This window comes from Periplaneta americana, chromosome 11, assembly GCF_040183065.1.
Source record: "Periplaneta americana isolate PAMFEO1 chromosome 11, P.americana_PAMFEO1_priV1, whole genome shotgun sequence".
Lineage (NCBI taxonomy): Eukaryota > Metazoa > Arthropoda > Insecta > Blattodea > Blattidae > Periplaneta > Periplaneta americana.
The window spans coordinates 8,335,359-8,359,941 of NC_091127.1; the positions used below are offsets into that span (position 1 = coordinate 8,335,359).

General features: G+C 35.1%; 1 protein-coding gene across 1 annotated transcript; it reads right to left on the minus strand.

Moving 5' to 3' along the window:
- Positions 1–1,796: 1,796 nt before the first annotated feature.
- On the minus strand, positions 1,797–23,986 carry LOC138708760 (esterase FE4-like). The gene is made up of 10 exons (XM_069838915.1): positions 23,732–23,986; positions 16,981–17,115; positions 15,663–15,822; positions 13,817–14,002; positions 11,736–11,926; positions 10,666–10,834; positions 8,744–8,922; positions 5,190–5,337; positions 4,806–4,938; positions 1,797–2,129 (listed from the first exon to the last, which is right to left on the minus strand). The coding sequence occupies exons 1-10, from the start codon at positions 23,951–23,953 to the stop codon at positions 1,967–1,969; spliced, it is 1,686 nt and encodes a 561-aa protein (XP_069695016.1). The 5' UTR covers positions 23,954–23,986; the 3' UTR covers positions 1,797–1,966.
- Between the last annotated feature and the right edge of the window lie 597 nt (positions 23,987–24,583).

The following is a 24,583-nucleotide window of genomic DNA, read 5'->3' on the forward strand; positions in this document are numbered from 1 at the left end:
ATTTGAACTATAAAACGTCTTTGATTTGAACCAAGGTAATTTGATCGCAGAAAAGTTTTATAAAATAGAAGAAGTGTCTGAACTCGGTTCACTTTTCGATCTTCGGTCAAAGTTGATCTTTAGTCAGGGAGTTTTATACAATCGGGCCTTAGTTTGCCGCTTGTAGCTGTATTCCGATTGGGAATGATGGGAAGAACTTGGTTTTACGTTGCCAATCTGACAATCTTAAAAGATATTATGAATAGACCTACCCATTATTTACAGGATTTGTCAGTTTTATAACATTATTATTGTTATTATTCCATTTTAACACTTGAATATAAGTAGCGGACTTACTCGTGTTAACTATGTAAGTCTGTGCGGCTTACAGCTGTTTCGGTGCTTCATCACACCATCCTCAGAGCCTACTAGATCTCGGCGTCATCTCGAACTTCCCTGCCTGCCTCTAAAATAATCCATAAAGGATGATGTTATGCGTCTAGTGTGATAAAGAAGGCGTCGTGTATGCTACGAATTGGTTCCCAGGAATGTAACAATGACTGCTGATATTTATTGCCAACAACTCAGACGCCTTGTAGCCACAATTGAAGAAAAACGACCCGAAAGACTACATCAAGTGCGTTGCAACACGATAATGCATGCCCGCACTCCGCTAACACGACGAAAACAACTTTCCAGGGCCTTGATTGGAAGGTGATGAGCGTCGAGAGTGAATAGCAATAACATTTTCGGCCATATTGTTTGAACTTTATTTTATAAATATAGAGTCTTCTAGCGCTTTAAAATATAATAATAGGCAGGGGCGAATGCTAGTCACGAAAGTTAAGCTTGCTCTTTTATTCATAAGGGAAGATGGGAGGATATAATAATTCATAATTAATAAAAATAATCAGACCCACATAAATAATTTATTTTATAATTATGAAATCATTATGAGTCATGGATCATATTGCTTATCAGATGTAGAAGTTCGATATAATATAACAAACATGGCCAACAAAACAGTTTATTAATTTTTTTTTTTCGACCCTGCCAACCAATGCACATTGTTGTATTGAGCTGCACTGAACGAGCGCACATATTCTCTATAATGTCTGTCTTCTCTTGAATAGTCCTTCGGGAAAATGGATTTAATAATAAGGTTTCAATAAACACAATTCCGAACTCATTGCAATACTTCAAATTAGTGTTTAAGAATTAATAATCATGCAGCAGCTAACACATGCATTCTGCTCACACAATTACATTGCACTCGCAAATCACAGCACATTCCCGCTGTCAATACTGATCTGTGTAACGTTAAATAGTCGTTGGTGTAGCTCTCGGACCAGAGCTTCAAACAACACATAACAGAAGCATGTGCGCCTAGGACGGACTAAGAAGGAAGGCACTTGCGCGCGCATCATATTCTCGCTATTTCTACGTCTTTCCTGTAGCTCCGAGAAACGAGTAAGCGTTGCGATACTTGCGGTGTGCAACCTGCGGATGGTATTACGCCTATACAATATTCCAAAAATCAAAATAAATTTTAATGTACGTAATCCCATTTTGAGAAATACACATTCTACGAAAATATTGGGCTTGCGCAGCAAGCATAGCATGCCCTGAGAAATCGCCCCTGATAATAGGCCTATCTATATTTTCTTTGGGATTTGTGTTTTGAAGTTTATTATTCATAAATTTAATTTGTAACTTCACGTTACCACTTGTGTTATTTGATACAGAATTATACCCCTTCTGTACCCCTATAAATCGAGTAGGTTTGAATTTATTTTAAAGGCAATGACAAATAAATTAACGTAATGAATCATTTATTTTATTTTCAATTGCAAGATTGTTTGCCACATGAATATTTTAAAAGAATATGTGACGTCTAGCTTGCGTATTTAACCATAAGATCTGCGAGATCTAATTCTTCCTTTACACACTAACTCGGAACATTTGAGAATATATTCATGATATTAAATCATTTAGGTGGAAAGAATTGATCCCATATAGTCATGCGGTCCTGAAACATTCCTTCTTCCATCTGCAACTGTGAATCGATACTTAAATAGTAAAGATTATTGGAAGTCATTCCGTGCCACGTCACGTTGTCCAGAAGTTCTTGTGGTTCAGGAGTTGGATTACTGAAAAAAAAGTTTTACTTTAAATACTATCCCATTCAAATACATTTGGCTAGTGATAGCTTATTTTCATTATGCCAGAAATGGTCGCACACAAGATTACACTTGACAGCATTCTCCGGTGAGGGCATTGCTAGTCATCTTCCTGATGTTTTTTTATTATTTTTATTGGGTTATTTTACGACGCTGTATCAACATCTAGGTTATTTAGCGTCTGAATGAAATGAAGGTGATAATGCCGGTGAAATGAGTCCGGGGTCCAGCACCGAAAGTTACCTAGCATTTGCTCGTATTGGGTTGAGGGAAAACCCCGGAAAAAACCTCAACCAGGTAACTTGCCCCGAGCGGGATTCGAACCCGGGCCACCTGGTTTCGCGGCCAGACGCGCTGACCGTTATTCCACAGGTGTGGACTTCCTAATGTTTCTTTACTAAGAGGCATGGTGATGGCCGACCGAAAACATATGAAAATAACGTGCAGACCATCACCGACGTATTTGAAAGAAGTCCCCGCAAATCCATTCGAATTTTTTATTTCTTCTTGTGGGGTAAGTCTAGGACAAAATGTATGCGACCACAGCGGTAACCTTGAGGCAGCTACGTGAGCTCAATAGAGTTGCCATGGCGACAGTAACACCAAACATGCTGCAGGCAATTTGGCGTGAAATTTAGTACCGTCGCATTCTTCCTATGACTTCCGGGGCACACGTGGAGGTGTTTTGATTATTTTTTTTTCAATGGCTTTCAATGCGGTTAAGTTTAATTTTGATATGTCATCTACGCCTGGAGATACAGGCCGATGAATTTAGGGCATTTCAGTTGCGACAGTATAAGGATGAACCTAATTTCAGGGATTATTCCTTGAGATATTTGAAATAAAAAAGTTTAATACAATTTTGCTCGTTTTTGCCTCCTTTCTGAGATAAAAGAACTGTTTTATGCCAAAACATGTCATAGCGTGTTTCGAGAAAGTCACTAATTTAATTCCCAAATTGCTCAGCCAATTTAAGAGAGCAGTGTATTTTGATAATAAGGCAAATGATTGGTAGAATTTTAGTTTTGTCCTTTAGTATAATTATATATCATTGTCATACACATTTAATGTAATATGTATATTTTATGTCATAATTATATATGTATAATATATTATATTTTATGTAACTATTTGTACAGGGCTATAATATGTATGATTTCAATACAGCCCTAATGTAACTTCGGGTAAAATAGGGTTCTATAAACTTGGAAATTCAATAATAATAATAATAATAATAATAATAATAATAATAATAATAATAATAATAATAATAATAATAATAATATATAAATGTGCAGAAGTTTGATCCAAATAAATGTAACATTTTAAAATCCCTTTTCAGAACGAGAAAAGTTATATTTGTTCGGATCAAATTTCTGCATATTTCAAAGACAAAACTAAAATTCTTTCAATCATTTTGTATCATAATACTCTGCTCACTTAAACTTAAGCTGCGGTTTGTTTGCGGCGATCATCGCTGGCGATTGTTGCCCGGAGTTGCTAGCAGTTAAAATGAATGCGCGCGGTTTCTTTACAGCGAAGATCGCCAATGTAGATCATTGGACGCGACGCAGATTGCTGTAGGTTGCTTCTGAAGCAAATTCATACATGTTCAGTAATCGATATTTAGAGAAGGCCATGTAGAAGTATTGAATCGAGTTATGGCAGCAAAACAAATGAGAATTGACAGCGATGTACTCTGATAAAGAAACCACTTCCTGACGATCATCGCCAGCGTTTATAATCGCCATATTAAATCAGTGACTTTCCCAAAACAGGCTTTGAAATGTTTCATAGGAACTATAAAACAATTTTTATCTAGAAAAGGAAGGAAAAACAAGGAAAACTGTTCTTTTAAACTTTTTTGTTTCAAATATCAAATGTTTCAAATATAGAATATTATCCTATATTATATTTGGGAACAACTGGATAATACCCACGGCAGTGCAATGTCGATAGTCGACGTTACTCTCTGGCCACTAGTCACCGGGCCGTACCGAGCCGTGTCAAACAAAACACAATCGAAATGGTGGTAGTAAAATTCGCGACTATATTCTTAAATAATTCACTGCATTAGTCAAGTGCAAGACTTCTGGCTTCTGTTGCATTCAAACAATTATAAAATACGATAATTTGGTCCAGGGAGCATCCGTTTTTGATGCAAAGATAATTTGTTTGCCTTGTTTCTTAAATAAAATTACGAAATGGCGTTCCTGTGCTTAACATTTAATAAAAAACGAAATATAGCAAAACTGTTTTGTCCCGAGACTCTCATTTAAGTCACGTAATAAGTCACGTAATCTACCTACTTCAATTTGCGCAAATATACCTTGTAGCTAACAGTGGTGCTATCAGTAATGTTCAGATCGAAGGAGATAGAGAGAGAAAATAAACAAATTTCTCCCTCCAACGACGCCACACACCGACGTCGTGTTCTTATGTTGGCAAGATTGTGTATTTACTTAAATTTGGTGCTAAACGTAACGGCACGGTTCAAAGATACCGTGGGAATTCTCCAGTTTAGCTATATTTGTTTGTGTGTAATAAGTGAACTTGAATTTTCTATTTTATTATAGTTTAGAAATACAGTTCGTAATTTCTAGGTAAAATTCAGTTTCAAAAATTTTAATTTCATTGTACACTTACCCAGTCTGAATAAAATTGGCCCACAATTTTGTGAGTTTCTCAACCATCTGGGATTCAGGATCTTCTGTTTTGAACTCAGGGAAGAGGAGTGATATATAGAATAAGTAGATCAGGTCATCGTGATGGGATACACCTGCAATTATAATGTGTCTCCTATAAACCACAGAGTAAAGACTGTAATGCTGAGAAAATACATTTCTATATTTTAAAGGAAATGAGAATTTTTGGTGTCTTTGATACCAAAAAATTGGGTTCAACATGCCTCTTTTTTTTTTTTTTTTTTTTTTTTTTTTGCATACCGTACAGCAATTAAGTCAGATCGACTAAAATATTCTTATTTAGTTCTTATTTAGTATAGAATATAGAGAATGAGGTTCAAATTACCAATTGGTGTTTTAGTTCCAGGCCAGTACCTGTGGCTGTAACGACCTTGATATTCAAACAGATATGAATATACTGGTTCTTTACTTATATTTGCAACCGTCTTGGAAATCAAGTCCTGTCCGTAGCGAATGAAAGCATCAGAGTAAAGCTGAAAAAGACGAAAAACAAACCAATTATATTGAACTGGGGTAACTTCTTCATACCAACATCGCCATACCCGTATTTATTAATGTCTTAATTTCATCTTCAACATAAATATTCACATAATTACCTTGGTGAGAGTGTTCAAGCATGCCAAGTAGGCTACTATACACAACCACACAACAAAAGTTTGTTCAACTGACGACAGGATAATACTGAATCTGTAAGGAAAGGTCTTACTTCATGAGTGAAGTTTTTCCTTGTGATTAGTGTCATGATGGGTTTGCGGACCACCAACTGGGAACCACTGGCATTTCACCATGTGGTCGCTTTAAGGTAAGTGTTCACTACCTACATCGTATCGCACTCAACGGATATTTTAAGTGCAATGCGTTCACTGTAACGGCTCCGCCTCATCGCCTCATCGGATTCCCCTATCAGCTGTTTAAAACATGACGTCGTACGATATTGACATTACTGAAAGCAGAGGAGTTGAGGTTAGGTCTATTAATTACGTTTGTTAGCGAATAAGAATTTGTAATTGCTTCGTGCGTCTTAATTGAAGAGGAAGAAACGAAAGAAATATTGATTACATAATATATTTGCAAAAAACGACTTGATTACTGTAATGGGAACGCCTCAAATTATATAATTCTTCGCAATTTTCTACACGCGAAATAAGTTTTCCGTCTGCCATTTTGGAGCGACACTGAACATGGCACAACATAATAGCAACAGTTGACCAATTAAAATTGATTTATTAAAGAAGGCCATGATCGCACGCATCGGAAAAGTTGCCCATCCGAGAAACGTGGACGGATTTGCCGAGAGGCGATGCGTGCGATACGATGTAGTGAACGCGGTTACATAACAATTACAGCAAAGATAGTCTTTTTCCGATCCGTGCGATTCGTCCGATGAGTGCGATACGAGGTTCGTTCCAACAGCAGTCAGGAACCGTCCGTAACCATCGTGAGCATGCGCAGTACAGAAAAAGCGTTCCAACACAATCCGAACCAGTCCTGAACCGGAAACATGTACTGCAGTCGGGCGTTCTAACAAGCTTTTGACACGGGTTCGGAACGGTCAAAAATAGTCCGTGGATTGAGGCATGTACGGAAGAGTAAGCAAGACGCGCATGCGCATAAGCTCACCAACGTCTCCTGGATACTGAAGAAAGACATGATCGACTGTTCACATCAGTGAGGTTAAGATGAAAAGTGACAGTGCAGACGAATAATGAAACTAGAGATTTAATTTAAATTTTCGCCAAAAAGAAAGTGAATGGAAATTACTTGGGTATTGAAATAGTTAATTACAATTTCAACATGCAGCTTTGATTAAAAGTGTAATAAATAACGTACATACATTAATAATTAAAAAAAAGAACTGTTTTTAGATGAGAGTCCCCCAGTACACGACATTGAATTAGCGGAATTCTTGCCTTCCATATTTTTTGTCATCTTTTTATAGAAAATGATCGAAATTCTATTTTCTGCAATTCGAATTAGCTGCAAAACGATAATAATAAGCATCCCGTTCTTAGCAAAGATGATCACAGTTATAGCATCTCTGGATTTAATACATAACGATCCGCGAAAGCGTTCCAACAGCGTCCAGTCCAGTTTCAATCCCATAGCAGATGCTCAACTAACGCATGCGCATAAGATGATACAGGGACCTTACATGAACTGATCCATGAACCGCTTGTTGGAACGAACCTACGATGTAGTGAACGCTTACCTTTAGACTCCGTTAGAACAAATGAACCAGCTTCCTGCTAAACGGACAAGTAAGACAAGAAAAGGACGAACTTTCTGGGATCTCCTGAATAGAAGAGCAGTCCCCAGAGCAATGTCATATCTTACTCCCTGTTCAACACATACGTGGCAGATATTTCCCTCCCCAATAATTCGCTAGTATGATTGGAACAATACGCACACGACGTCACCTATTGGCCCACCTACCCACGACTCCCCTCTAAATTGAACCAATAAGCGGTGGATCGTAGTTAACATGGACAGAAATGCATCTTCCGCCCAAAATGTCGAACTACAAAAACCCAACAAAATAGGAAATAAGCAGCCTACTCGATCTGGCAACTTCTCCCCGTCGACACCAAACTCTCTTGAACCAAAGTAGCAAAACAGGCCTGGAGCAAACAACGCATTCATAAAAAAAACAAGTGGCATCAACCAAACAGACTTCATAATCAAAACACTCCTTCACCTATGAATGCAAACCACTGACTCGACCCCTATGCATTCTCCCCTCCCTCTTCCACACACCAACCCCTCCTACGGCCCAATCAAAATTCAAAGTTTGCGCAAGAAGAACCTTCCTCACAGTTACCCCTCCCATTCCCTAACCCACTACAAGCTGATAGCCCAAATTACACCCGAAAATATTAATGTAGGCCGGTATGGGTGAATAACGTAGGTAAACTGTGGCTGGGAGGAAAAAGGTCTTAAGTACAAATTTTATACTTTTCAGGAGAGCAGTAGAAAGATTGAAATTGGTGTCAATTATACAGTTTTTTTTTATTAAGAGGTTTTTCGTGGATATTATTTGTTTATATTTCTTCTAAAAAGGTAATGTTGCTCATTTAATAATTTTCTTGATTATTTCCAAAAATAGCCGCACTTAAGCCCTTTTATGACTAGAAGTCAAACTGAGTAGAAGGGACTATTTAACATAAGACCTTTTCATGTCAAAATAAATGAGAAATGTAAATTATTAGGAATACAAAATGGGTCTTAAGCAATTATAGGACTGTTTACCTGGTGCTTAAAGTTTTAAAAGGAAAGAGCATCAGTATGTGATAAAATGGCTAAAATACAAGTAGGGAGAGAGTGTGTGGAAAATGCGTGGAAAAAAATATAAAAAAATGTAACCTGCGATTACAGAAATTATCAGTGAAGAAGATCATATAATCATTCATGTCGAGTTTGTTCTTGAAAACTTAAAAAATTGAAGCAAAATCCTACAATAATTGATTCTTTCTGCAAAACATCGCGCAATTTCACACCGCTGGATATAATTAAATACAACAGTTTTTGGAGAGCAGAAAGACTACTTATTGTGCTTGATGACTACTTTCTGTCTGTCCTGTTTCATTTGTTTATAATTAAATTTTCGTTAAAAGCCGGAGCTTCCAAACGGTAAGCCTAAATTAAATATAGATTACATGTACAAGGGGCTTAAGTATAGTTTTAATAGGAAATTAGGACTATTAGAAAACATAAAAAATTAAGGAATTCGCAGACAATTAATTGTATACAATAGGCCTCTTATTTGAAATCGAATATTAATAACTCAATACCTTCACGTAAGAAATAATTTGTGGTTAACAATTTTTTTCTTATCACTTTTGTACAAATTTTTTATACACAGGTTAATAGGTGCATACTTACATTGCCAAGACCAGCGAATGAGTGTAGAGTTATTGGTTCATTATTCAGATAAAGTTCTTTGAAGACACCGCTAACTGTCCGAGATTTGTTTGTTCCTTGTTCATACATACAGACAATTGGAAACACTGTCTCGAAATTGTTATACATGTCATCTGCCCAAGAGCTGTTGTTGATCACATCTATAATAATAATAATAATAATAATAATAATAATAATAATAATAATAATAATAATAATAATAATAATAATAATAATAATAAATATCGTTATAGTTCTATTGTGGAAAATAAATTGTAAATTATCGCATTGTACTTTCCTTTGCATTTTTATTTAATTTCAAAGATCTAGAGGAGAGACGTAGATTTTTTTTTTCGTTGAAATAAGTGTCTGGAAAATGTGGACAATGACTGATTAGTTCATAAGTTATGGATAATATTAATGTTGGAAGATAGGCTAATCCTTCTTTGGAGGACTATTTCGTTTATATGACGTCATTCCATTTTCAGCCAATGAAATTCTGAATTCCAACGAATCACAGTTCTTTTGTTTAGTCAGTGTCGCCAACTCTTTCCATTGTACTAAATAAAGTGCGAAATCCTACTTCCACATCTACTTCTTCATCTTCTAATTCCATTCTATTGTATCTAAAGAAAATGACACTCCTTCATAACAATTGTTCATTTAATTAATGTAGGCCTATTAATCCGGTTATTTGTAATTACACTATAAAATGTTTAAATTAAATTATGATTTCAGCAGATAATGAAAACGTATTTCTTTTATAATAAAAAGACAAAAGCGCAGTATATGTAATTGACATTTTTAAACCTGTATTTCGCTTTTCTCAATTGGCATTACTGAATAACATTCAATTTCTTTAATGCAGTAATCGTTATTCATCTATTTCGACTTCACAATGTCTGAATAGGTTATACAGTTTTATTAACATTTTGTGAGCGAATTTTAGGGTATATTATTTAAATTTTTATTTTATTCACGAAATGATCCTAATAAATGTCACTCGAGGTCTGAGATTACTATAGATAAAATTTTTAGTACAAGAACAAAGAAGTTCATTATTTTCCCCACCACAACCAAAGACTACAAGATGTTCATTAAGTCTTTTATTTTTAAAATTGGTTATTTAACCGCACTGTACCAATTGCGAGGGCATCTGATAGCGTTGGCGGAATTGGGAAACTCGAAATGAGTTTCAGTATTATCAATAGGATTACCTGATGTTCGCTTTAAAGTTGGGAAAAAACCCAATCAGGTAACCATTTCAAGAGGGATTCGAACTTACGCCACAACGAATTTACAGAACACGGCACGAGTCCCGTACGTTACCCATAGACCTCGCAGAAACTTCTTCATTTATTTCTACGATTCAAATTGATATGTGTGGTCCACACCTGTGGAGTAACGGTTAGCGAGTCTGACCGCGAAACCAGGTGGCCCGGGTTCGAATCCCGGTCGGGGCAAGTTATTTGGTGGGTTTTTTTGCCGGGGTTTTCCCTGAAGCCAATATGAGCAAATGCTGGGTAACTATCGGTGCTGGGGCCCGGACTCATTTCACCGGCATTATCACCATCTCATTCAGACGCTAAATAACTTAAGATGTTGATATAGCGTCGTAAAATAACCTACTAAAATAAACAATTGATAAGTGTGTCGTAGCTATTTTATCAATGATACGTAAGTATCTAAAACTGACGAATTCGGGTCTAACATGAATTTATAAAAGTTTTCACTAAAATGGTTTTCAGTTTGGAAGAACAAATGAGATTCATTCTGCGTTTCATATTATGTTGTTTTTTAATTTGTACTTGGTATGTGATTCGTCTCGAGAAAGAATGCGGGAAGACTAAAATTTCAATACTGATTTAATGTTAGGCTACATTAAATTCAAGTGAGAAACTTACCAAGAGCTCTGTAGTTGAATTCATCTTTGTTCATTCCAGTCATATAGGGAACATTAACGAAGTTACCTTCTTGTAATATTTTCATTGGACTTTCAGAGAGGAAGCGCTCTTCCGTGGATTCCTGTTCCACAACAGGCGTGAAAGGCAAAAGTGGATCATAACCCCAATCCTGAAAAAGAAAAAATGTTTGGAAGTTTATCTTACCAAGTGTAGCGAATCCTGAACACAAGTCTCAGCGTCACATTGTTGACAAGTAACTCCATCTGTTAGCACAACCATAAAGCACTAGTAGATACTATAGAGTTAACAAAAAAAAAAAAGTGTAGCGAAGTCCGATTAGGCTATCCGGCTTAATCGGGACCAAAAATGCAAGGATAAAAATAATTTAAAACAGTAATTTTAATCAGCTATTAACACTTTTATTTATAAGGTGTATAAGAATACAATATTAAGTACAGAACAAACGGAGTTGCGACATTTCATTGTGTTTACCTCGTGAAATGATTGTCCAAATTTGTTTCAATCTATCGGTCGTATTTTGTCTTGTAACTGCCCTTAAAATCTTGAGATTTCATTTGGCGTAAATCCACGTTGTTGATTATAGCTTGTTAAGAATTCTTATATTTTATGTGCTCATAAATAACCTGAAGAATCACATACTGAAAATTTCCAAACCGTATAATCTGGATACACGAACAGCGATTATATTATTACTGTAGATTATATCCACTCATCATTTCTATTTATCTGCGGTGCTAGTCTTCGGGCTCTTCCTCCGTAGAAATAAAAAAATCATCGTGTCTGTCGTCGTTACCATTTACCTTCTCGACACCAACAACCACCATCAACTACATGGATTACGTCATTTGATCTGGTATATTTCCACCTTTGAATATAACTAACCACTACATGTTTTTATGGTAACCATAATGTATTTTTTCTGCTAGTTTATATGAATAAATTAAAATATTAATTGCAATTTTTAAGACTGTTATTACTTGATTTTAGTAATTGCTTCTCAAGCATTGTTCATATTTCGTTCTCACCGGAATGTAAAATGTAATACTCACCAACATGCCGTTAAATGTGCTTGCAATATCTTGCGCTTTCTTTCCTCTGAGACAGTCTGCAATTTGTTTCGAAGTGTCTTGTGGACAGTTGAGTAAAGCAGCCTGTCTTTTCGCCTGGTCCATAGGATTATTGTTCAAATCCCAGAAAGTATTGATGGAGGGACTCATGGAAATTATTCGATGAAATAATCCTGAGTGTGAGAGAGATCATGGAGTCAAAACAGATTATTTGTATTACTTGCACATTATTTTGAAAGTACATAATACATATCTGCTTGAATAAATAAATAAATAAACGAATAAATGAAAACGAGTACATGTATATACAAACGTACAGATAGACAGACAGACAGATAGATGGATCGATGGATAAATAAATAAATAAATAAATAAATAATAAATAAATAAATAAATAAGTATATAAATAAATAAGTAAATAAATAAATAAATAAATAAGTAAATAAATAAATAAATAAGTAAATAAATAAATAAGTAAATAAATAAATTAATAAGTAGGTAAATAAATAAATAAATAAATAAGTAAATAAATAAATAAATAAATAAATAAATAAATAAATAAATAAATAAATAAATAAATAAATAAGTAAATAAATAAATAAGTAAATAAATAAATAAATAACTAAATAAATAAATAAATACGTAATTAAAAAACATGTAAATAAATAAATAACTAAATAAATAAATAAATAAATAAGTAAATAAATAAATACGTAAATAAAAAACATGTAAATAAATAAGTAAATAAGTAAATAAATAAATAAGTAAATAAATAAATAAATAAGTAAAAAATAAATAAGAAAATAAATAAGTAAATAAATAAATAAATAAGTAAATAAATAAGTAGGCTAAATAAATAAATAAATAAGTAAATAAATAAGTAAATAAATAAGTAAGTAAATAAGTAAATAAATAAGTAAATAAGTTAATAAATAAATACATAAGTTAATAAATAAATAAATAAATAAATAAATAAATAAATAAATAAATAAGTAAATAAATAAGTAAATAAATAAGTAAAAATAAATAAATAAATAAGTAAACAATGAATAAGTAAAAATAAATAAATAAATAAGTAAAAAATGAATAAATAAATAAATAAATAAATAAATAAGTAAATAATTAAATATAAGTAAAAAATAAATAAATAAGTATATAAATAAATAAATAAGCAAGCAAACAAACAAGCAGAACAAACAAACAAACAAATAAATAAATAAGCCTTTGAGAGCAGAATTGGTGTAAATCAGAAATGTGTAATGAGGGTTAAAGTAAAGATTCTATAGAATACAGCGAAAAGTAGGAATAAATAAATAAATAAATAAATAAATTAATTAATTAATCAACAAATAAATAAGATAAGATAAAAATTCAACTGGATACGGAGCAGTCTATATGCCGGTATAGGCCTAAACGAATTTATAAAACCGTCGGAATGTAGTAAAGGATATATTTTTGCCTAAACATTATGATTTCACTAGCTGAAAGTACCCGGCGTTGCCCGGGCTATCCTTTTATCTTCATTTTATAACTAAACTGATTGTTAAACTTTTCGTAAATCTCAGAAACTCAACTATAAAGAACCAAAACGAATTGTCTTTACCGGTATTAAGCTTTCCTCGTCCATAAAGATGAATCTTTACATAAGGTCACTTACATGAATTAATGAACTTCTTAGCCAAATGCCTGAAAGGATTAACTCAATTTAAAACAACTGTAGATCAGCCAACGGAAGAAAACATTTCATCACGTGCCTTACGTTCAAATGTTTTTTTTTAAATTTGTATGTGTGTGTGTGTGTGTATATATACATATAAAAAGGTAAAGGTATCCCCGTTACATGCCATGATGGCACTTGGGGGGGCATGGAAGTAGAGGCCTATGCTTTCCATGACCTCGGCACTAGAAATCATTATTAAAACTAAAATACAAGCGCTGCGAGTTAAAGAATTTCAACGACGAAAAGTGTCTACCCCTAGTCGTGTTGTACGTGATGCTAAAACAATTTATAAATGGCTTGAGTCAAACACCCTGTACAATGATCAAGAACGCAGGCAGTATACCTCTCGACATCGGTGACATCATATGGAACCAGCCACTGGCTCCACCCACACTGTAGCCTCCTATAGTGACGCTGTTTGGATTACCCCCAAACGTTGCAATGTTCTGTTGTACCCAGCGCAATGTCGCCACTTGGTCTTTCATTCCGTAATTTCCAGGAAGAACATCGTCACCAGTGCTTAGAAATCCTGAAAATCCAAAATATGTAATTAAATACGGTATGCGAAAAAAAAAAAAACACTGAAATTATCGCACATCTGTTGTCCACGTTTCCCTAGCAACGAAGTATTTATTTATCGTCATATATAATAGACATAATATTGTGAATTCCGTGTTGTGTTGATTTCTGTAATAATTATGGTTATCACAGCATTGTCGAGCAATATTTCCGGTCATGCGGAGTAAATCATTCTGACGCCCCACTCCGTATGACTGGAAATAATGCTCGACAATAAACACCTTCTCCTCTGCTGTGAGAACCATAATTTCAGAAATCAACACAACATTGAATTCACAATATGGCAAACTATTGTGTACAATAAATAAATACTTCGTTGCTAGGGAAACGTGGACAGCAGATGAACACGTTAAGGGTAAAACTGATAATGTGTCTGTTAACCTAGTTATTGTATCTATTATGGCTTGAGCCTACGTTAAACAACTCGATAAGTGCTTAGCAAGCGATTCCACGAAAAAGAACTTATTCGTATACTTGAATTGTTATGTTGTCCGACAGTCTGACATGGTCAGGGAGAGAATTTCAGAGCCTTGGAAGTGATATGGGCCTACTTAAAGATGACGAGCAAAAGGATATCACCAAACTTACAAAATATTTCTTTCAGACTTTCTTTTACATATTACAGAGGTTTATCGTCGTACCCACTGGGGAAGAGTATTCATTCTTAATACTTCTGGTACTACATACATACATACATACATACATACATACATACATACATACATACATACATACATGCATACAGTACCTGGCCACATTATTATAATCACTGACATTTTCACTATACTTTACATATTACTTCCTCATTGGAACTCTGGTTTCCTTTCTTAAGCAGAATTGACATTACATATTTAATTTTTAAACAATATTAAGTAAAAGTACAATTATAACAACGTTAATTCAAGAAATATTGATAAATAACCAACCACACCTCATTTTTACAGAAATTTCAATATTTCGTACGACCTCCTTTCGCTTTAATTACAGCTTCAATTCTCGTTGGCATGCTTACAATACACTTCTGTATTACTTCCTGGATCCTCTCATTGTGATTCCAAACATGTGTCAGCCTTTCAATAAGTCGAACTCTGGTAGTAATAAATTCTTTTGCCATCTCTCTTTTTACGAGTCCCAGACGTTCTCAATGGGATTCAAGTCCGGTGAGTTTCCTGGCCATGGCAAAAGTGGAATGTTTTTGGAAGCCAGAAACGTTTTGGCTCTCCTAGCAGTGTGGCAAGGTGCACCATCTTGCATAAAAATATATTTCTGCCCATTTGGGAACCATTCGTTCAGCTGAGGGATAAGCCTGTTTTCCAATACCTGGATATAATACAGAAGTGTATATATATATATATATATATATGTATATATATATATGTATATATTTTTTTTCTTTATAAGACATTATAGCCGTAGGGCTATAAAGTATGTTTCATTTGGGCCAATAGAACTCTAAAGATGGAAGTTTTATTTTAATCAGAGGCAAAATTGATATGTCTTTTAGTCTTTCAAAATTTTTCGGCCGATTTATCGTTAAAAGTCAAGTTTATTTCATTCCTTTACTCGCGAGGGTTTCGTTACATAATATCACGTTCTGATCACGTGTTTACCTAGAGCAGCCAGTCTGTAATTGGTTGTGACGAGGACGATGTCTTGATCCATGAGGTACTGCGGTCCATACAAGGAACTTGCTGCTGTTACACTGTACCACCCTCCAGCGTGGAAGAAAACCAGAACAGATCGGTTTGGATTGCTGTCATTGGTTGGAAGCTGAAGAGATAAATAACATCTGATTTCATTCAAATGATGGAGTGACTTATTAATAAAAGGAAATCACGTGCGAATAGAAAAGTTTATTTGTTTTTAAGATTAATTTAAACTCTTTCTGTATACATTTTTTCTAAATTACATTTCACAATTTCTAATATGTACACTCTTAGAAAAAAGTTTTGTCGCGCAGATCCTTTATAAGTCCCAGAAAGTAGGCAGTGCGCATAATCAGACATACAACGAAACAAAACTAATTTTATTACTTCAACTAGTCGTTCTCTTGTGAACCAGGTCGCTCGTCCTCTGATCATGCGCACTGCCTCCTTTTTGGGACTTAAGTAGGCCTATCTCTGTGGCAAAACTTTTTCTAAGACTGTACTATGACTTGTACGTTATTTTATGTTATAATTTTCTCAGATATTTCTCCAGAATAATAATTTTACTATTCAGGCTGAAAGAACTTCAAGCATTTTCGTCTATCGTATTTGAATTACATTAGATTACATTAATCTTTGTACTATTTATTATTATTATCATCACCATTATTATTATTATTATTATTATTATTATTATTATTATGCAATAATAATAATACAAAATTTGAATGTGGCAGTATTGCCGATATACGAGGGTGACAAAGCATAGCAGTGTAGCCAATACATACATAGTGTGAACATAACTTACCATGCATTATTATTATTATTATTATTATTATTATTATTATTATGATTATGATTATGATTATTATTATTATTATTAATGTTGCTAAAGTATCATTTTTATATGTGGAAAGACTCGAATCCAAACCTCATGGGGTTCAAATGGAAAGTGTGGTCAACAAGAACGTTTCTGGACAGGTTTTGTCGGATTACTCCCGGTTTCGATGTCATTATTTCACCAATTTTTCATCACTCGTAATTATGAGGAACCCAATAAGAGTTTCTTGATTTTTACAGTCAACGCTGCAACATATTTTCCCGCATATAGTATGGATCTCGTATCTGTCCAGACACTTGAGCTGGAAATAGATTGAGATAAATTTATTTTTATATCTACATTCAATTACTGCTCCATCACCTTATTGACTCTTAACAGTATCTATTTCCAAAGACTCGTTGCCCTCCAAACAAGATGGTGTGTAAGAAAGAGCAGACATACCTCTGTGGTATAGACGTTCAGGAAGAGGCAGTCTTCTGATGTCGGAATTTCTGTATCGGCTTCTGGTTGAGGGCAAGCAAATCCGTCTTCAGTAGCATTCCGTACTCCATCCCACGAGTCAGGCGGTTGAGGGGCCTACTCATAGAAATCAATGATACAAGTTATGTACAGTAGTGGCAAAGAAAACCGGACCGACCCTTGTAGCCGATTTCAGAGTCACAGATTCAAATTTTGCTAGCTACAAAACACATCCATCTTGTGTAATTAATTGTAACAATGAAATGTATTGCATTTGTTCGATTCTTACCGTCTTTTGTTTCCTTCAGTGCCTCAAACTTACGGACGAAAAACCTTTGAGAGTTTTATTTTCATCTGGCATCAATATTACATTTCTACCTCTATTCGGCAAAGATAACTGCGTATTTTTACATTAAGTAGCAGTACATACCTCTGGCTTTACTATCCATATTGAAATTACCACAGTTTGACACAATACACAGCACAGGATTTTTTGGTATCAGCTACAAGGGTCAGTCCGTTTTTTTTTTTTGCCACTACTGTACCTATGTGAAATAGTACTTGGATTATTTTATTTATTTTAGTAGTTTATTTTACGACGCTTTATCAACATCTTAGGTTATTTAGCGTCTGAATGAGATTGCGATAATGCCGGTGAAATGAGTCCGGGGTCCAGCACCGAAAGTTACCCAGCATTTGCTCATATTGCGTTGAGGGAAAACCCCATAATAAATCTCAATCAGGTGAGTTGCCCCGACTGGGAATCAAACCCGGGCCACCGGGTTTCGTGGCCAGATCCACTAACCGTTACTCCACAGGTGTGGACTAGTACTTGGATTATACAGGATGTTCCAAAAGAAATAGTCTATAATTTACAGATGAAAAGTACAAACTGAAAGAAGAAAGGTCCAATATATATTTTTCCTCAAATTAACTGTTCATGTGATATTCACTAGGCAAAAGAGAACCTGTACTGTGGCCTCCTATGTCACCGGATTTAAATCCGATTAGGCTTCTGTGTTTGGGGTTATGTAAAATGCTTGGTTTTCACTTCTGTGGTCATGATCCAGGACTACCCAAGAGGATTCGAAACTCACTACAGAGAAGAACACAACATTGCGTTCAGATGGCTGGAATTTCAGTGTCGTAGATTTACGGCACGTGCAAAAGGCTTGTCCTTGACTGAGGGCAAAATGTGCCGTTAATTTCTCTCCCCGTCGAAGTTTGTAAGTAGCAGAGTTCTAAGTGAGCACGGACTTGTTCCACTCTTCATCCTAAATCAATTTCATACCATACCATGAGGTAATTAGTATTGGGTTTCCTAAGTCAAGAATAACAATAGTAATATGCGTTACAAGAGCGGTATGTTGAAGTTTTCATGTTCGAGGAAAAGTTTGAAAAAGCGAAACGTAGTTGAGCTTTTTTAATTTCCGAGAATTGAAAGAAAACATACCGCTCGTGTATCGTACATTATTTTGTGCGAAGATCGTTTATTACATACCTCAAAGAGGAATGTCTAATTAGTTGCAATGAAATCTCCATCTTGGTTTCTGTTCAATGACTGCAAATTTGTAAAACAAAAATATCTATCTTCAACATTGTTGCTTTAAAATGTTTTCTGTGTTTACTATACTCCAGCAAGCCGTGATATACGTCTGTCTCCCCCCCCCCCCCAGTCCATAAATGTGAACTTAAAACAAACGGTAAGGTTATGTAATGATTTATTTTTCATTTTAATATTTTAACAATATTATTTATATAACATATTGCAGTAATAACATCGGCATCTGGAATCTTGTTGATTTTTTCACGGCTTCCTTAATGTTACTTGCATCACGAATGTAGTAACTTTAGTGGAGTTGTAGAGTTTACTTAATTTTTGCAAATATTTAAAAACAATAATTAACAGTGCAATTTAGGTGAAATTGCAGTGGTAAGTTTCCAATTTATAATTATTACTATATTGAACGTCTCTAAAAATAATATGTTAAAAACCTAAAGCAGTAAAATCAATATGTCACTTAAGCGGTAAGAAGAGGGATATTGTTGTGTGTGTTAGGTTGGGAATACTGAATGTGGAATTTTAGACTTACCGCGAATTGGTTTTGTGCGGAAACCAAGCAAATACGCACGATCTCGCACAAATGTATATTTCCGAACACCAATAAGAGTGTTGTTAAGGCGTTAGGTTGAATATTGCTCCCTTCTGTGTCACTGAATTGAATCTGCCTATCAGGATCTTCATAATGACGTGTCGATAGCGATTTCATCTCAATGCTCACGTTGACCGTAACACGCAACTTATCCGGCGATCACAAATTATCATTAATTGCATCTCAATATTAGTTGATTCCCTCAGCTGATTCAGCAATAATTGTACAGTATCACATATCGCATATCGCATCATCGGTGGCCAACGGGATTAATTCTCTTTCAGTTATTTGAGAATTTGTAATACAGGGACATCATTTTATTTTTACTTCAATTTTTATTGTACCTGAGTTTTTTAATGTACTTCACTTCCACCCCTTCTACTAATGAAGTTCAACCGTCCTCCTCACAGATCCAAGACCGCATATACAGTCATAGTAAACAGTACGTTCCAAAAATATGTTCGCGTTTTCCAGTGACGAAAGAGGTTTCAATATTGATTAATTTTCCATTTACCTACGTCGCATCCCGGTTTTCCCCACCTGCTTCTATTCGCCTCTTTGTAAATGCTAGTGGCTGGGCTGTCTTAGCTCTTTTCTGAGAACATTAATTTCTGTTAGGAATTGGACGTCTACGTAATATTATACCCATATAATTGTTTAAAATAACTTAAATGAAAGGGCCTCGTTAAGTAATTAACTGTCACGTGATTTCCTCCCTTTCTACGACGCTGCGACGTAACCACTTGTACGGACAGTAGATAGCATGTCTGAGTAATTTTATCTTTTCGGATCGGGCAGAAGTGAAGATTGAATTTACAGTACGTAAGGTCTCTTTTATAGAGTAGGTCAGAATTATTTCAACATGAGTTACTGATACGAAGTACGAACCTGGTAATTGGAATTACATACAATAGTCTATAGTGCGATAATATGCACATTAGAAATGAACGGCCACCATTTTCAAAAATGTGTTTAAATATCCATATTATGATTATTTTTCAATTTAACTTCATTCTCTATATTGTACGCTAATGTGCTGTGGACAGTATAATATACACTGCATAATGAATACGTTCGCATGGATAGCTCAGTTCGTGAGTAAAAACACTTATTGTTAATACTGTACTGTATTTTGATTAAATAAAAACCTAATGAAAATTATCAAACTCAAAATAGCGATATTTCCTAGTTTACGTAAATGGATGAACTACTTTTCTTCCCTCCTATACCTAGTAAAATGATTTGTTTGTATACTACGCCAGTATCATCGAACTCCAGTCTTGGAAGGGGGTAGCAAACGGTGTTTCCGGTTCTTAATCGTTGATCCAAAGGTATAACCAGGTTAATATTAGAAATGTTAGTAAAAATAAAATGATGTCCCTGTAGATAATGTTATTTTCAAATGTGCTTGCTGCCATAGTGATTTCAGTAATAATAATAAAATAATCTGGGTTACTGTTTCAGCTATCTTAAAGGATAAAGACGTGTTTCCGTTAACGAAGCATTTTTATAGACTGTTACCTGGTAAACAATGTGGGTTGTCATTAGAATTAATGACATTGCATTGAAGGTCGTCTTAAAGGAAAGAAAATGCATTTTGTACTACAAACTTTGAGGTCACTGGTGGGAAGTAGAAGTTGTTCTTATCAGGTAGTTAGAATAAATCTGTTTCGAAGAAAACTGATAGTGATAAAAGGGTCGAGAATTCACGCACACTAAATAAACTATTCGTACTGTACGTATTCGAACATTGTTGCACATAAAAGAAATCGCTTGGAAATCATGTACACAAAATGAATTTTCACAAAAAAAGACACTCATATCGCATTATTTCAACATATACTACTAGGTTCAAAAAGTTCCCGGAATTTTACTACCATTTTTCGTATTAATATATAACAAGGGATATTATACATTTGTTTTGTTGGTAACATTCATGATGTCATTTCCTTAAAGTTTGTTGATAATGGCAATTATTGGTTTTGAGTTGTAGGCAATTGTTTATCATAGTGTTTTGTTTGTTCGTCGCATTTTGTAATTATGTCCACAGAGCAAAGTACAAACATCAAGTTCTGTGTTTTGCTGGGGACATGATCAGTATGGCTGATGAAGATGGTGATTTCTTAAACAAAATGAAACTGGTGCTACTTGTACGACCCAGTCCCTAAACGACAGTCATCTGAGTGGAAATCGAAAACATCTCCTCGGAAGCAAAAATTTCCTAGGGACACTTCCAAAGGCAAAGTTATTTTAAATGTTATGTTTTATTTAACGACGCTCGCAACTGCAGAGGTTATATCAGCATCGCCGGATGTGCCGGAATTTTGTCACGCAGGAGTTCTTTCATATGCCAGTAAATCTACTGACATGAGCCTGTCGCATTTAAGCACACTTAAAGCAAAGTTATTTTGGAAGTTTTCTTCGACTCTCAGGGTCTCATGCACCATGAGTTCATTCCAGAAGGTCGTACTGTAACGAAAGAATTGTACGTAGAAACCCTCCGTCGCCTCTGGGACGCAGTGAGAAGGAAACGTCCAGAAAAGTGGGTAGAAAACAACTGGTTCCTTATGCATGACAATGCACCTGCTCATCGCGCAATTATTGTAAAGAATTTTCTTGCCAGGCACAACATAACTGCTTTGGATCACTCACCATACTCTCCTGATCTCTCACCACCTGATTACTTTCTGTTTCCCCGTCTGAAAAGTCATCTGAAAGGACGGAGATTCAATGCTGAAGAGATTATCGCAAACGCGACGAGAGCACTAAGACGGGTTTCACAAAATGGCTTCCAGGCCTGCTTCCAGGAACTCTACACGCGTTGGCAAAAGTGTGTTGTTGCGGAAGGCAACTATTTTGAAGGGAATGCTGTAGAATAGTGTTTAAGGTACGTTGTTTCTATGATGCTAGCAAATTCCGGGAACTTTTTGAACCTAGTATGTATTTATAATGGCTTTAGTCTAGGCACGAATTAGTTTTGCCGACTATGTGAACGACCACAAATATTATTAGAAAATGCAGGCTCTAAATTTCTAAAATTTTATGAGAAAATGAACTCACAATTGGACAAAAATTACAAGGTACAACAACAGACATATTAGAACTTAAATATCTGATAAAGTATAAAAAAGGTTACTAATAATATTTTTTAGAATTCACTTTTTACTCCAAATTACATTTTCCAAAATGTGAACATTTTCACACACATTATTTCATAACACCACAACAATTAGAGATAGAATTCTGAAATTTTGTACACATTTAACATGCATTTATGCAAAAGGTAGACTACAATAATGTCAATTTCTTTGAAGAAGAAAAATTAGGTCACAAAACATTATGCACATTTTAATATATTTTATATAGGACAAATAAAAAATTAATTATATTAAAATAAACAACTCTACATGTCTGAGAGTAGTCTGCTTTTCAGAAATAAGTGTTTATTACATGCAGGAAAAATATTAAAGATGTCAGAGAGACTATAACAATGTTATGGTTACCAAATGATGTCACTGCAGAATTTTTTTGTTTTTTTGTTTTTTTCAGACTTTGATAGGACTGGTTTAAAAATATTAATGGTAACCTTTTTTTATACTTTTATCAGATATTTAAGTTCTAATAGGTCTTGTTGTGGTACCTTGTAATTTTTGTCCAATTGTGAGTTCATTTTCTTATAAAATTTTAGAAATTTAGAGCCTGCAGTTTCTGATAATATTTGTGGTCGTTCACCTACACACAAATTCCACAATTTGTGACATCTGGCCGAAATCTACGGCTGACCACTAGGATCCAGAATACAAAGCAGAGGTTAAATTAAAAATACAATATGATTGCGGAGAGAATACGGAACAATGATAAATTTAAAAATAAAGTACAATTTGATTTCGGAGAAACATGAGATGAAAATACATTGAAGAGTAATGAAATGAAGTAAACAAAATGCATAGTATTATACAAGTGATTGTGTAAAATGGATAATGAATCTCTCAATACCATTAGACAAATTTTGTTAATGTCCTCATTAGAAAATTTAAGAGAAAGGAGAATGGTTTTGGTTAACTTAAATGAAGTTCCCTAGTGCCAAAAAGAAGTCCTTTCACTTCGCATGTATTAATATTAATATACCCTTAATGTCGGCAACTGACATGTGAGTAAAAATGTTCTATTCCACAAAATATTGCATCGATTTATGACGATTGTGACAATGGTGCTGATTGCAATAACGAAAATTAATCGTGAAACGAGAGGGGCTCTGGTTCAAATCCTGGTTGAGACAAGTTAGTGGTTGAGGCTTTTTCCGGGGTTTTCCCCTCAGTTCATTACGAGCAAATGCTGGGTAATTTTCGCCGCTGGACCCTGGACTTATTTCGCCGACATCACCACCAATAAATTCATCTCACTCAGACGCTAGATAACCACAGTAATTGAAAAAACGTCGTAAAATAACCAAATAAAAAATAAAAGTCTATTAATTCAAATTTTACACAGACAGAACGACAGAAGGTAGCATAGATGAGTTCGTAAGTATAGATAGACAGATAGGTAGATATAACTTAACGTATGATGATTTTATTTACCTTGAATCGAAGCTCTCCAACAGGTGGATTTGCAAAACGGACGCCCCTGTACGAATATATAGTCCTTCCTTTTCTTGACGTTAGCACACTGCCCCTCAGGTAGCCTTGGGCTGTACTGACGACCAGAGGATCGCCTGACTGCCCCTGGCTACTGACCGCCGCAAAACAGGTTGCCAGCAAGAGAGCAGAAACGGTGGAGGTCATCATCTCCGTCCTGCTCATGCCACACTCTTCGAGCAACAATCTCGTCGAGGAAAATTCTCTCCCTTATATACCGCCAGTGCTGCGTCATCTTATCTGCCTGCAGCTGGCCTTATAAACCTTGCAGTCGACTAGTAATACGCGTTTGTGATATCCAAGTTTGGACTTTGTTATTATTATGCAGCTGAATGCCCGAGAACAGGAAAATTCGAAGTTGGACAGGTTTCCTACGGTATTGCCATTCACCCTGCACATACAGGCTACATAATTTGTGTAACTTATTGTTAAAAAATGTCTTTAATAGAGGCTATCACTAGAAGGGGTGGTTGTTACTCTTGGTTTCACAAGTAAAGAACCTTTGTTGCAGGGTTGGATTCAGGAAGCCATAAATCTGACTGACACGCTCCCCCAATTAGTGAAACTGTGGACAAAGATACCGCCAGAAGACCGCCGAGAATGCTGTGTTGTGAATTTTCCATTTTTGAAAGAATCCAACCAGTTGCAAAAGAAAGTACATTTAAAGAGTCAAGCCAAGCGCAAACGTGGCAACAGCTGAAAGTTTTAGCAAGACAACTTCCCCTAACTGACCTGTCAATCACTGTCATCTGTGTGGAAGTGGTGTGAGGCCAGGGTTCTTTACTTGTGGAGCCG

Bases quoted from the DNA above. Each gene is read 5' to 3' on its own strand.
- LOC138708760 (XM_069838915.1), bottom strand. From the start codon at position 23,953: ATGAGCAGGACGGAGATGATGACCTCCACCGTTTCTGCTCTCTTGCTG. The intron at 4,939-5,189 runs GTAATTTGAACC...TTATAATTGCAG, and splicing joins TGGAACTAAAACACCAATTG to GTGTATCCCATCACGATGAC. The intron at 2,130-4,805 runs GTAAGTGTACAA...CTTTTTTTTCAG, and splicing joins GCCAATTTTATTCAGACTGG to TAATCCAACTCCTGAACCAC.